This window comes from Brachypodium distachyon, chromosome 2, assembly GCF_000005505.3.
Source record: "Brachypodium distachyon strain Bd21 chromosome 2, Brachypodium_distachyon_v3.0, whole genome shotgun sequence".
Lineage (NCBI taxonomy): Eukaryota > Viridiplantae > Streptophyta > Magnoliopsida > Poales > Poaceae > Brachypodium > Brachypodium distachyon.
In genome coordinates this window covers 9,272,724-9,287,458 of record NC_016132.3, presented here as the reverse complement: position 1 = coordinate 9,287,458, position 14,735 = coordinate 9,272,724, and the positions used below count along the sequence as shown (strand labels likewise).

General features: G+C 42.3%; 1 protein-coding gene and 1 long non-coding RNA gene across 5 annotated transcripts; one reads left to right on the top strand and one right to left on the bottom strand.

Annotated features, from left to right (window-relative positions):
* Positions 1-3,750: 3,750 nt before the first annotated feature.
* LOC112270809 lies at positions 3,751-11,669 on the bottom strand. 4 transcript variants are annotated; one of them, XR_002963213.1, is made up of 4 exons: positions 11,389-11,663; positions 9,728-10,770; positions 9,095-9,173; positions 7,163-8,587 (listed from the first exon to the last, which is right to left on the bottom strand). It is a non-coding gene; the product is annotated as an uncharacterized LOC112270809 (long non-coding RNA). The 4 variants fall into 4 exon arrangements; XR_002963211.1 differs by lacking the exons at positions 7,163-8,587; positions 9,095-9,173 and adding an exon at positions 3,751-4,590 and having other exon boundaries at positions 11,389-11,661; XR_002963212.1 differs by having other exon boundaries at positions 9,095-10,770; positions 11,389-11,669.
* Positions 4,968-7,014, top strand: LOC100846398 (transcription factor MYB61). Its single transcript, XM_003567432.4, has 3 exons — positions 4,968-5,344; positions 5,488-5,617; positions 5,714-7,014. The coding sequence occupies exons 1-3, from the start codon at positions 5,212-5,214 to the stop codon at positions 6,738-6,740; spliced, it is 1,290 nt and encodes a 429-aa protein (XP_003567480.1). The 5' UTR covers positions 4,968-5,211; the 3' UTR covers positions 6,741-7,014.
* Positions 11,670-14,735: the final 3,066 nt, after the last annotated feature.

Here is a 14,735-nt window from a genome sequence, read left to right as displayed (position 1 = left end):
GCCCTTTACCGGCGGCCGCTAGCTCGTCAGCGCGCGTGGAGATTCCTTTCCGGTGGCCCCCCATGTTTGTGACGGATGTACGTGATTAATTAATCAACCGACGCTTCACTCTACTGTCGGTCGGCCGTGCGAGCCAACGGGCTGTCAAGAAAAATCTTCGTCGGAAATGACTTATCTCACCACATGCGCCCTCCGTTCCGGTCCAACGGGCCGATCTCTCAACTCGGCATAAGAGCATATATGTAACCGATACCGAAAATCCTAATCCGAAAGAAGCGTATTCACTCAATCGAAAACGTGTCTTTCGGTAGCGATTTGACCCGGGCGGAACAGAATCCGTAAAATGACATGTAAAAGGTTTTCGGCTTAGTTTGCGGTATCTGTTTCGCTCGGATCTGGACAAATCTAAAAGGTACCGTAAATAGACAGTTCGATAGTTCCCAAAACATTTGGGCATCAATGAAATATTGCGCAACCATAAATCAGTCAAGCAACATTGTCATCTTCTTCGTGAGCACCATTTTTCCACCGAGCAGTAGCGCCGCCGTCTCCTTCGCTAGCAGAACCGCCACCGCGAGCACCGTCGCCACCTCCGCCGATAGCCATCAAGAGCTCAGTCCCGTCATCTCCTTCGCTAGTACGTCAAAGTGTTTGTGTCAATGGAATGAGCATCATACAATTTATCATCTATGCGTTGCCAATACTTTTTCCTGGCTTGATCATTGCCGGTCACGACATTGAGTGACACACTCTAGCTCACATGCCTTCTACAGCGGTGTAACTGATCGATCTCTTCGTGGCATCGTGAAGAAAAGATTGGCTTCACCTCATGCAGGTGGTGCATCGTTAAGAATAATAGTGGTGACCTGCACCACCCGCAGGCGTCGGTTTGCTCGTGAGTGACTACAAATTTATAGAAATATATCTTTTAGGTAGTGCAAACAGAGAAAAATACAATTTAAATTTTTAAACAACCGAATGGCCGGTTGCTGCTGGTTGTACTCTTGTAATTCAATCTTATTTTAATCGGAACTTTTGCCTCTTGTGTATTATATAAGAGCACTTATGAGTTTCTTTTTTCTTGAAATAGTACGTAATTTTTAGTACTGTATACACGTTTTTATAGATAGTTTTTTAATACAAATTTGATATCTCTGCTGCTTTATCTTGCTCAAGCGGAGTCCCCTCACGTGTTATCTAATCAATCCGGTCGACGATTGCATCATTTGCGTAATCCGGGCCCTTTGCTTCAAGTGCATACGTGCGCGTCCAACCCAAGTTCCTCCTCCTCTACACATGTGGGTTTTCTTCGCCTGATGGATCAAAGGGAGTGCAAAGCAGATAAACCCATCTTCACCATCATTCCTTCCGTTTCTCTAAATATAAGAAGTTCTAAATTTATCATTAGTGAAACTTTTCCAAATTTAACCAAGCTTATATAAAGTCCACTAAGATATACTCCGTACAATACTCTATCAAATGAGTAACTTTAACCAAGATTATATAAAGTCCACTAAAATATACAATACTATATCAAATCAAATTCTGGTTCTCATAATTATACTTTCGGGTTTCCTCTACCATCTTTCCATCAAAAAATATATCAAATTGAGTATATAATGACAGATTTCATAAAAGTGATTTGAAGTTCTAGATGTTTGTAGATCTTTCTATAAACCTGATCAAACTTGAAGAAGTTTGACTTAGCACAAGCTCAAAAGTTCTTATATTTAGGAAACAATACTATCTGCTTACTCCATGTGTGAGGGCATTTGCAATAGTAGAGTCGGCATTGACTCTTGACGTCATCTATAGTCGACGATAAAATGACACGTGTAATAGGTTAGGTCTTTAGGCTTACTATAAATGATTACTAGGTTGAGTACTATAAATGATTTGTTTTAGCATTAAATGCGATGATGTGTCATGATAAATATGTTGACTCTTAGCCGATTATTTCCTTAAGAGTCCGACTCTTCACGAAGAGTTTGTTCTCTTATCTTTCATTTTTCTATTTCCTTCACATAAGTAAGTTTTAAACAAGAGTCAGCCTAAACGGATGTCCAGGGAGTTGAAATCAAAAGAAGTGAATTGCAGAGATACTTACTTGGCCATTTCAAGACAACCGCAATCGAGGAAAAATAAATAACTGCCGTTCCTTTTAGCTGTAGAAGTGGAAGAAGCGGTCAAGCAGAGGCCTCCAAGCGACAAAACGGTCCAGGTGTAGCAACAAAAATGTCGCTCGTGGGAAACGCATGCACGTATGCATGCCCACAAATACGTACATTTACATGGCCAGCTAGCAGCGAACAGAGACAAATCCCAAGCAAAAGCGACCCACGGCGACTTCTGCGTCACAGAGACACACGTAACCACATCCCATCTCTTCTCTCCTTCCGAGCTGCTTTCTCACTGTTGTTCTCCACCGCACAAAGAAACGTCGCAAAACAAAAAGGTAGTGGCAAATTTATAATCGGTTTAGTAATTCCGAAATACTTACTCATACTATTAAATTAAAAAAAAAGACAGCGAGATACTTGAAGTCGCGACAAGTGCGCGCGTCATATCGGATTAGTTGGCATGCACGTAGCTAGGCTGGTCCCGGCCGGGTTTTTCATATCGGGCCTACGGAACGAGAGTGGTAATATACGAGGGGATATGGACGGATGGACGTGTATTAATGTATGTATGTGTGCCCTACCGACGGCTATTGGGCGAGGCGTGTAATGTAAAGCCAAGACGGTACCGGCCCGTTCCGTTTTATCGTTGGCCTTGGGCCAGAGCGTGCCGTACGTACTTACGTGCCGTTGCTTTTCCGGTTGTGCTCCCACCACATTCTTAAGTGCCATGGACCATGCATGCGGCGGAATCCCCTCGTCAATCGCGGCTACTCCTGATTCATTCATGAGCGTCGTCCAAGGCAAATTCATGAGGATCTGTACGTATTTCTGACCAATTTGAACCTGCAACGATCATTTTTCACGGTCAAATGATCGCTGGTTGTTGCAGTGCATTTTTACTGCTAGGTGATTTTTACAGCTTCGTTGTTTCTTCTCTTTCCCTGTGGAGATCATTTTACGGCTTGCACAACTTGAAGCACAAGCGACCAAATGCTAGCGGAGCACAATAAGCGCCGGCTTAATCATTTGACAGCATACAATAACGAGTGGCGGCCACCATGCATGCGACCCCACGAAAGGTGCCCTGTTTGTCAAACCAACCTTTTTCTCGTGACACCCGGTCCCTTCCAGGCTCCAATGGGAACCTTGCAAATGTCTTCCTTTCTCACCATGTCCATTTGTCTAACGATGCCTTTAATTATGGCCATCCTCTAAAAATGGGATCCACGAATCAAATGGAAAAAACGAAAACCATATCATTCAGCACCCAAGGAAAATAAATGGAAGATCTTCTCCAAGTCCATGGAGATATTCTTCTGATTCAACTGTTTTGCTATACACGCATCCGGAGCAAGAGAAGGAAGTAGTACAACAAATTGTCATGATGAGTGATGGCTAAATTAATGAAATGACTAAAAACCTCCGATTAAAAGAATATCTTGTCAAAATAATGAGAAATTGCATGCACATTTGGTTCTCATAATCGCATGATGACCCTGACAAGTGACAACACAATATCTACCGAAATCTTGCAGAACACATATTTTTCCCTTTCCTTTCCTCAATCTAAACCGCCCAAAAAAGGAAGAAAGGAAGCTTCTGAGTATTGGGATACAGATCAACCAGATTATAAAACGTTCAATCTATAATAATAGCTATCATGTTTGTTTAATCGGAGCAGTATCCACAATCACATGGGCGCTAAGAGGATGCCTTGTACCTTCCAAGTTCCAATCAAGTCAAGAATCAAGCCTTTTGTTTTAGCAGACAAGCAAGGATATACTATAACAAATACAAATAATGCTTGGGTTAGACTTAGACAAATCGTTGAGATTATTGTACCGCAAATGTTTTGTCTCAAATCAAGCCATCATCTGGAGTTTTTCGCATTGCAACCATAAATAACTTGGCATCCAGCACACTTCTCCCCTATAATGACCAGACCAAGATTACCGAACACGTGCCTCCTGCAGTTGGGCTTGGATTAGCTTGAGAACACAGCCAGAAAATCATAATATTTGCACCTCATCAAAAAGCAATCATCTGTACAGAAAAAAATAATCTGATTCTCCCAACTGATTGCTAACATCTCCACAGGTTCGAACATGCTTTTTCTTGGATTGGAGCACAGGTTTCTGATTGGAGGAACTTGGAGGTCCCCAAAAGTTTTTACATTGTTGGCCGCTTCAGATAAAGAAAAGCAAGATTCTCTCTGCCAAGGATACAAACATTTGATGCGGTCCCTTGATAATTGATGGAAGCTTTCTCCAGGTAAGATGTGATGCAGTGAGTTCGCGGTGATAACAAAAGTTAAAGAATAATACTTGGGTCTAGCATAACACTGCAGATAAGATGAACGTGGAGTGTGCATATCCATGTGCGTAGGACTAGAAGTCTAGGATAGGTGCAAGCAAGTTGGGTCTTAATGAGCATCCCACAAAAGGGAAAGTTTCCCAACTGTGTACTTTCCCTGCATGGAAAAACTTGTGACGAAGAGTTTGCTTAGAAAAATAAATAAATGAATCAAAATAGCAGTGATAGACTAGCTTCTCCAGGTCACAATCATGCACCGCAGGAAATAAAACATCAATCATTTTCCATATTTAACTTTAACTGGCTTGCATGCAAAGTCACATACTTGACATAGGAAGGATGAAAACTGTGGAGTTTCTTTTAATAGGTTGCAGTAATTAGGACAAGGGGGGCGGGTACAACCCCACCGACAGTGGCAACGGACATAGATTCTTAGGTTGATGGGACACAAAACCCACACGCTTACAGAGGACCAACGAAGAGAAGGCTAACACTTCTACAACTACCAGCTTTAAAAGAAAGGGCAAACGGGGAGGGAGGCCTTGAAAGAAAAGGAGAAGAGTGCCCTGTAACCTACACGTACCTCCCTCAAAACCTTGGTACCTGCACCACTTGTTGCTGCTATTCTGCAAAAGCTCACTCTAGAGCCACGAACCATTGAGAGGGTGTTTTGTTTGCAACCAGAGGCTTACCAGTGCAGGATTGTGCTTTGGGAATTCCCCAGAGTGTGAGTTGTGCAGATTACAGAGCTCAGCTTCAGCTTCTACATTGCTAAACAATGGGGAGGCATTCCTGCTGTTACAAGCAGAAGCTGAGGAAGGGGCTCTGGTCTCCTGAGGAGGATGAGAAACTCCTGAACCATATAAACAAGCATGGGCACGGCTGCTGGAGCACTGTCCCAAAACTTGCAGGTATAATATCATAAATTCATAATATTCTGCTGCTCTTTATTCTCGTCAGTTATCCCCTTCCTTTGATTTCTGTTCTTCTCCAAGACCATTACTTTCTCCTCACTCAATCCAAATTCCTGAACCTAACCAATGAATGGTTGCAGGGCTTCAGAGGTGTGGCAAGAGCTGTAGGCTGAGGTGGATGAACTACCTGAGACCTGACTTGAAAAGAGGTGCATTCGAACAGGAGGAAGAAGACCTCATCATCGAACTCCATGCTGTCCTAGGGAACAAGTAAATTAATTTAGGCTCAAGTTGCACAGCTAGAGTATCGGACCTAGTTAATTCAAGCCTGCTTTAACTTTGGCTTTTTTTCACATCAATGAACAGGTGGTCTCAAATTGCAACACGGCTGGCTGGAAGAACTGACAATGAGATCAAGAATCTTTGGAACTCGTGCATCAAGAAGAAGCTGCGGCAGAAAGGCCTCGACCCCAACACTCACAAGCCCCTTGCTGATGAAGCTGATCGCAGGAAAGTAGCTCCCACCATGAGTACTGAAAGGACCTCCGAGTCTAGCGATGTCGACCAGTCCAGTGCTGGTGCCCTTGGCAACTTGAGCCATCTTCTCACTGAGACGGCACAATCACCAGAGCTCCTGCCAGTGCTTGGTAAGCAGCGCGCCAAAACTCCAAGCTTGACATGTGTGAAGGTGCCACCCAAGGAGTTTTTTCTCGACCAGCTGGCTTCTGGTCATGAGAGCCTTCCCAGCTGCCATTCATCACTCCCCATGCCCAACTTCCCTTTCCAGCAGCCACCTTGCTACAGCAATGGATTTAGCAGCAGGGATGGTGGAAGCAAGAACTCACTCTGGTGGTTTAACCAGAATGAGTCCAGTGGCAGCGCGATTTCCACTGTGATGCCGCCAGTTTCACCATCAACTCTCTCAACATCCACAGTGCTCAATCTGTCACCAGACAATCCACATTCTGGAGGCACTGGCATCCACAGTGCCCAATTCTACTGGGATACTGCTAATCCTAGCAGCAGTTGCAGTACGCGAAGCAGCGGAAATAATAACTTGGGTTTCGAGCTGCAAAGCACAAGCTCGCTTCTAGAGAACAGCGTCTTCCCATGGGCAGAGTTAGCACAAGATAAAGATAGCCAAGTTCACCTAGAGGAAGAACTCAAGTGGCCTGAGTTGCTCCATGGTACCTTCCCAGAGACATCAACAGCAATGCAGAACCTTAGCCAATCGCTGTACGAAGACGTGGTTAAGGCCGAAAGCCAATTCAACATGGAGGGGCTCTGTGCAGCTTGGTCTCAAAATCTGCAGCCACAACAACATCTCCAGCTAGTAACAGATATGTATGACAAGGATTTGCAAAGAATGTCATCACCTTTTGAGAATATCTAGAAAGAGAGTTCGAGAATGAAGAGAACAGAGCAGTAGCAGAAAATTATGAGTTTCTTCATAGAGTCATTTACAGGTCACGAAGAGGTGTTTGCATAGATAGTTTTGTGATGACACCAAAATCAAATCAAAAGCTGTTCAACGATTAAATATACTGCATGGGGAGAACAGTACATGATGTGTGTAGAAGAGTACATTTCAGAGTCTACCTTCCTTTGTCTTGAATTTTTCTGTATTTTTCTGTACATGTGTGCAGCTCGACTTTTTGTATGCTTGAGTTTTGGCGTGATCTTTACTTATTAAATAAATACAGAAGGCACGGGGAAAAGGACATGTGTCGGTACGTTCTAGAGACCATACAAGTAACCTCAGACTTTTCAACCGTTACCATGCACGTCGAACAAAATAATTATTGCATGCTGTACCTTTATTATTTATTTTCTTTCTTTTGAGATGTTCCCCAAGGGAATTGCTTATATATTGATGACGGCAGACCTATGGCATATTGACCTGAGTGCCACTTTTCATTTTGTTGTTCACCTTTTGCTAAGGAGAATCTGGAGCAAGCTGATCGCTTTCAGATTGAGTATAGGCATGGAAAAGGACTGCTTGATTTGAAATGGTCCAAAGAGGTAACATCCTCAAGGAAAAGTAAAGGTGTATTCATTAAATAAATGAAGGAACTCAATACGTGTATTACCTACAAATAGTAGATGGGTGGTGAGTCTGATGACCCCTACTCACGCATAAAGATGGACCTGTGAGCAGCTAATGCCTTTACTTTTCAAGTTCCAGCTTTTAGTCATGGAACATTCTAACTACTTTACACTAGCTACATTTAGATGTTGTAATGATGGGGAATTGTAACAGACTAACATGATCTAATCATGGAAATAATACCAGATAATAGCCTTTCCAAAATTTGATGAAATGGCTAATGATGACGATTTGAATGATACCATAGAGGGCATACAATGGGCCGAGATAACATAGAACGTTGTCTAATTTGTTTTAGTCTGCAAGTAGGATTATTCATATTATGGGCCATTCTAACACAACCTATGCAAGAAAATAAATCAGATAAGAGCCATGTCAAACTAAAAAGAAAAGGCTAATGATGATGGTTCGACCGATGCAAAGGTGCCGCTACCATACACTGAGATAGCATAGATCACTATCTAAACATTTTAGTCTGGCCTAGTAGACTCCTCTTTGTTGTAGAGATCTATAGAAGCACTACACAAATATAAAAAACAGCTTTATTTTCAACATGGAGCAACCACCGCTAGCAACTTTTATCACTACTACAAAACAGCATTTCACTGACGGCTCATCTCTGACGGGCCTAGATGACCGACGACCCGTCAGTAGTGACGGGACTAATAGGAGCCGTTAGTGGTGACTGTCAACTGGCAGCCTTGACGAGTCGTCACTGACGGGTTGCTAGCAGACCCATCAGCGATGAGTGGCACTATTGATTTAGAATTGGTCATGTACACGAACAAATATGTTGACACAAAGTAACTAGCCATTAGCCACAATGTGTGTCACTGCGATGGGACCAAACGAGTATGGCCAGTAGCCTTGAGAAAGTAATTAAACGAAATGATTCCAAAATACTCCAACAAATGTCGAATCACCTATTTGTAGTTGCTGGTAAGGATAATTTGCACAGGCCAGGGCCTTGTTAATGGTTATCTAGAAGGATCATTTGGACTTTTGTGGGAATGTGAACTTCAATTTCTATTTTTGGATATACCTGCGTACTTATAAAATGGATGCAGGGCAAGTGGTGGTAATTCGTAATTGTAACAATATTATGTGGCTGCTTGGACATATACTTGATTTATCTGCACGTATACAGAAAAATAAGTATGACAGTTTGACAGCGAAAATATGTGAGAAATGCACGAGCACAAGGCACTAGCACGCACCCTGATAAAAATAATCTGTGGTATTATATTATTGATATAATTGAGAGTATTGTGATAATGATCACCTAACATTATCACCTAACATTATCATTTTTAGTGGAGTAAAGATGACAACCACCATCACAGGTTACTAATTTGTAACAGTTTAATACTCCTCCGATCCTAAATTGTTGTCGTTGTTTTAGTACAAATTTGAACTAAAACAACAACAATAATTTAGGATCGGAGGGAGTAGCAAGCATAGACTTCAAATGGAGCGTATAGTCCATCTGCTCCTGGAAGTCCAAATCCAACTATGATTTTTTTTAAACATGGTTCGCGGAATGTTTATGTAATATGCAAAAATCCATAAATAATTTATTATGACCACACGTGGATACCACGAAGAGAGGGAAAGAGAGGGAGAGAAGCCAATTGGCATACCGCAATGATAGGACTGGATCACTGGAGGGCTAGACGGCATTAGCAGGCCTTCAAACCCAGGTCTGTTAGACATTTCTTCCTTTTCCCGAACAGAAAATATTTCGATTTGTTAGGTAAAAAACCCCATTAGATTTTCCATGAATGTAATGTCAAAATTTGAACATATAAATATAAAAATATGACGGTCAATGTTGCTTTTTGGAGACTGTCCATATCTAAAACATCATGTATTCCTGAACGGAGGGAATACTTTTTACATGAGCATGATGGTGGTACTACGGAAGCCTGCGGGAGCAGATTCATATTATTTGCATAGTAGAATTGTGATATCATTCGATGAAAAATTGCCAGAAACTAGAGTCTCCAGTATAAGACTAATACTCCAATCTTCCCCTAAAAAACACTACTCCCTCCGTAGTATTTAGGAACGGAGGGAGTACTACGCAATCCACATTTTACTTTGGAACACTCTGACCCTGAGTACTGACCAGACGGCACAAAAAAAGAGGAATTGACAACAAACCAATTTTGCTTAGTATGAATGTAAACGTGCATATTATCGTATCCAAACCCATATAATAAACGATATTTTACTAAACAATGGTTTCAAACAATTATTAATGAAAAGCTTACCAGAATATTATTCAGATGAAAATAAGGTCTGGAGTAGTCTTTCCGTGCATACCAATTGGAGCCATGAGAGTAATAGTTCAACAAACAACATAGAAGCAAGTTAATAACGGACAACTCTTCCATAGCTAGATACCAACACTATAACCAAGCTGACATTCTCCAGTGAATGTCACATCGAGAATAATCTGAAACTCTGTGACCAAAAAGCAGCAAGAAAAGTGAACTTGTCCGTGGACATTGTTAGTGCTAATGAAGAGATACAAGTGAAGAGGCAAAATGGTCAATAATTAAGAATTATTGAAACATTCCAGTATCCATAATGGCATTTCATGGAACAGGGCTTACTACTAAAGTATACAAGCCCACAATACTATGATAGAAGGTAATAATAGCAAGAGAGTGATAAAATCCTAAATAAATCAACGAACGACACCACTTTTAGTCAATATACCACCATTATATTGACACTGATCATCAACCAGTTTACATTAATCCAAAAAAAAATAGCAAGTGCCACTTCCAGAGATTTAATAGGTTTTGCTTAAACAGAGGTTCAAAAAAATATTGAAGAGGTTATATATTATTAACTTGCTGTAATATGTATGGTGGCTCTAGTTGAAACTATTTTCCTTGTAAAATTTAGTGGGTAGGATGCCTACATGTTTTTTCCTTAAGACGGACAGATACAAATTTATCCCATGTTTATTATTAAATACCTTCGATCTAGCTATTCAAAGCCATTTTGAGAAGAGAGTTGAGACATATGAATGTCATCAGATTAAACATTGGCTAGATTCACAAACACTGAGACGAACTTACATTGGGTTTTCCCAGGAGAGAGCTTGTGACTGATGAGTGCAGTATACATGATCAAGAGCTTCGAGAAAGCTTAAAGAAGATCTATCATGACTGCGTCCAGACTGATCTTGCTCTTTCCATCATAATTTGATTTGGTTTGTTCTGTTTCATCCTAATCTAAGTGCCCAGCAACATGAGGTCTTTTTTTTCTCTCAATCAGAGTGAACATAAAAATACTAGAACACCTGATACAAAGATTATGAGTTACTCCCAGAAAAACACCTGATACAAAGTACAGAACTAGCAGTAGAATTCTAAATACTAAAATTTCAGTCCCAGAAAAACTAGAAAAAGAAACTACCTTCACACAACTGAGTGATGAAAATACTTTGCATTCTCGAGAAGTGTGCAGCAGTGAGTTAAGCAATAGGAACAAAATGAACAAAACTTGAATGCTTATGTGTAGTTATCTTGCCTAACGAGTAAACATGTTTTTTTCTTCTTTTCAAAACGAGCTAATGAATAACCATGATGTGCGACCAGTGAGCAATGCACAGGCAGAGAACTGAACATATGCACACAAACGAAAGTCTCGCTGAAATGTCGCCCAAGTAGCGAGGGTTGAAAAGGGAGGAGAGGGTAACCAAGCAATGGCGTCTGTCTAGAACGGCATTGCAGAAACCCATCAACCAAGGATACGAATCACCATCGCGCGTGAGCAACGGCTTCTTAAGGAGTAGCAGACTGCGACGCATGGCGGTCAGGCCGCGGTTGGCGCTGCATAGGCGTACAGCATAGCAACGGCGGGGAGTAATAATGTGACGACGAGAAGAGGAGGAGAGCGAGGGAGGGCGGGTGCTCACCGGGAGTCGAACGGCTGTGGCGGCCGTGGAGGCGTCGGATCATGCCAATGGGGTCTTCCGTTTTCGTCGGGGCGCCGCTGCCGTCCGCCAGCGACTGGTGTGCGGCTCGACCCGGGCGTTCGCCCCGTCGAGCCAGAGGAGGGGAAAGGGGGCCGCGAGGACAGCGTCGCCTACGGCGGCTCGACCCAGCAGGCCAGCAGCAACTCAGGCACGGCCCGCGCCCCGACTGCGTCGCGTCCGGCCCAGCTTGTTAGCGCGCGTTTCCTTTACGCCTTCCGCAGCGCTGTGCGGCCAGCTGAGGAGGCCAATTCCTCTCAAAAAAAAAAAAAAGCTGAGGAGGCCAATGTTCTAAAAAAAAAAACTGAGGAGGCCAATATTCGCTAAAAAAAAAAGAAAGCTGAGGGCCAATATTCCCTCCAAAAAAAACCGAAAGCTGAGGGCCAATATTCGCTCAAAAAGAAAAACTGATGGCCAATATACAGTCCGTTTGCTACGCCAGATCGATTCGAGTGGGTTGTCTCCGGCTTAAAATGTTTGGAAGGTTGTCCGCATTTTCCAGTCTCGGCCTTCTTCATATCCGTGCATGCTTTATTTTTCACATTGTTCATTGGTTCTGCCATTGGAGAAAGAAAAGGTAGGTGTTGCAAACTGAAGCATTGCTTGCACTCTCGTTCACAGGATGATCCGATTTAAAGTATTCCTCCGTTCAACAAAAGACATGTCTCAACTTTGAGTAAATTTGAATGCATCTATACACTAAGTCATGTTTACATACATTCAAATTTTAAAAAACTTGAGACATCTTTTGTTAGACAGAGAGAGTAATAAAGTTGTTTGAGAGACCCCACATGTCGTTGGAAACAGAGATAAGCCAATACGTGGATACCAATAGTTAACAAAAAAAAGAGATGCATGCCATTGTAGCCAAATAGCAAAACCACAACTGGCGCATACTTTTAAATTTACATCACATATGCTGTGAAAAGCCTAAGAAGTGGTACTGATAGCATGACGTGTTTGCCAAAAAGTTCTATTTTTCAACCATATTACAGTACTTAATTTTGTACTAAATTCAAGACACATGTTATGGAATTCTTTTTCTTTCTTGTTTCTACAATGAACTCGTAGCCACGCTGTGAAAATTTCAAAGAAAAGTCAAGAGCGAACATTATTGAATGAAAACAACAGTTTCGGAATTCCTTTAGCTTGCCTTGCCGGTGATCCAATAAATCACTTGCACGTAGTATTTCCCAATGATATTGAATTGTTTGCTGTTCACAAAAAATAGTCGCTTTCTGTGAGATTAGTTCAAACATCTAAACCGTACCATTTCAATATGTGCAGCATGCAGGGCATTTTGATTTAACAAACCAAAGAGAATGGGCAAACACTTGTATTCAGGTGTATTGCTTCTGTTAATACATGTATTATTTCGAGCAGTGCTGGCACAGTACACATTATTGGCTCATGTAAGCAGTTTTGCTGTTTCAAAGGATATCGTGTAGCAGACTGGTGGTTCCATGCATATCCAAGTGTCACCGTCCTTCCTTCTTTTATTTCTTTTGGAGGTCAGGTGACTAGGTGAGTAGCATGGACTCCCTAATTAAGATAACAAATAGAAGAAATTCATTTATTCCGGGCGTTTCATCTGAATGGTCGATTGAATGACCAGCAGCTTATATACCTTAGAACGAATGATAGTTTTGCCCATCTCTATAAAAGCACGACTAAAAATCAACGGAGATATGTCGGGAGGCCAGCATGATGTATAAACGACGATAGCAATACAAACGTCATTACTTCGAAGCTAAACCTCGCTTTTTTGGCTCTGACGAACACGAACAGAAGCCATGCCCAACGTGCAACCGCGTCCGCGTGGCCACCGACCCGAGTCCCGAACTCCCGATCGATCGCGCGCCCTCTCCCGTCGGGCCTCAAGAATTGGGGCCCACGCGCCACGTGTTGGCGCAGGACCCACCTTGCCGGCCTACCGACAGGGACTCCTGCCGTTTTGGCGCGTCCCCGTGCGTGCCACGTCTGCACCTCCCGGCGGACCCCGCTCTCCAAGGATTTCCCACTTCAACCCTCGCCGCACGTACTACCCGCTGCGCTGGGTGGGAGCTCGATCTATCAGTGGTTCGCCGGTCATGTCGCCTACGTGTCCTACAAACCATGGCTTTCTCTTTTCTTTTTCTCTATTCTATTATTCATTGCTATCATTGTCGATACAGTAGGATGCAAAAGCGAGTCTAATATAACCTCTTTTGAGCTTTTGTGGTGGAGAGAGAGGCAGAGTCTAAAGCAAGAGCTCGGGCGTCTCGATCCGTTAGTAACTTGTGTGTTTTCCCTCTGGTTCAAGGAAATGCGTGGCCGAGAGGCATGTGGCAATGATAGAGATGAAAGCGAGACAAACTTGACCGTAGTCGAAGGACCGGGGGTACGAACGAAGTATGAACTGGGGGTTTGGCATCGTGTATATGTGTGTGGCTGCGATCCACGGGCCTATTTTTCGCAGCATTAAACAGGGCAAATGCGTGTCCAGACGACGTGCCATGTATGTGTGACTATATCTTAGTCGCCTGATTCTTAAGAAAAAAGTTAAACTTCAGTTGACATATCAGGACCGTTGGACTATAATTTAAACGCCATCCCGCTCTCATTTTTTCATCGTTCGTTCCGAATATTAAATCACAAGGCATATCCAATCGCTGAGAGATCAGCTTTCTTCTAACTAAAAATCAGACGACTTAAATATAACAAAACCATTTAAGAAACTGTGAAAGACATAGGAAAAATATTCTTTAATCTCAGTTTTTTTGAAAGGAAAAGGAAGACGATAAATAATGTAGAGAGATCTTTCTTTTAAATTACTTTAAGTATCAAGTGAAGTAATTCAAAAGAGAGATCAAATAATTCAAAATGAGTATATATGAACAACAAAACAAGAGTATTTGGTAATATAGTACTGTAACAAACAAACGGTACAACTTTATGTATGTTGTGGTTTGACTTCAATTTGGCTTATATGTATTGTTAGTTTTCCACTACCTTTAATTTTCGTTTTATAAGAGGTCTTGGCAGGCGATAGTACTCCAGTATATATATCCAGAAATGTCGTTGTAGCTTCCGCATTTCGCATCAAAGTGAGGATCTCTAAGCCCACCGAGCTGTTGTGACTTGTGGTCCACAAGTCTACACTAAACAAACCAGTAAAGGCCCTGTTTGAAGTGCAAGAATCTCATACAGATTTAACGAAAACTCCAAGGCCGCAAGCGCAAGCTATAGGTAGGCACGAATGTTTCCTCCCCTCACTAGAAGTCACTGAAAATTTCAACGGGGCCTTAACC

Coding starts and splice junctions, on each gene's coding strand:
- LOC100846398 (XM_003567432.4), top strand. CDS start 5,212: ATGGGGAGGCATTCCTGCTGTTACAAGCAGAAGCTGAGGAAGGGGCTC. Junction 5,345..5,487: donor CACTGTCCCAAAACTTGCAG/GTATAATATCAT, acceptor GAATGGTTGCAG/GGCTTCAGAGGTGTGGCAAG. Junction 5,618..5,713: donor CATGCTGTCCTAGGGAACAA/GTAAATTAATTT, acceptor ATCAATGAACAG/GTGGTCTCAAATTGCAACAC.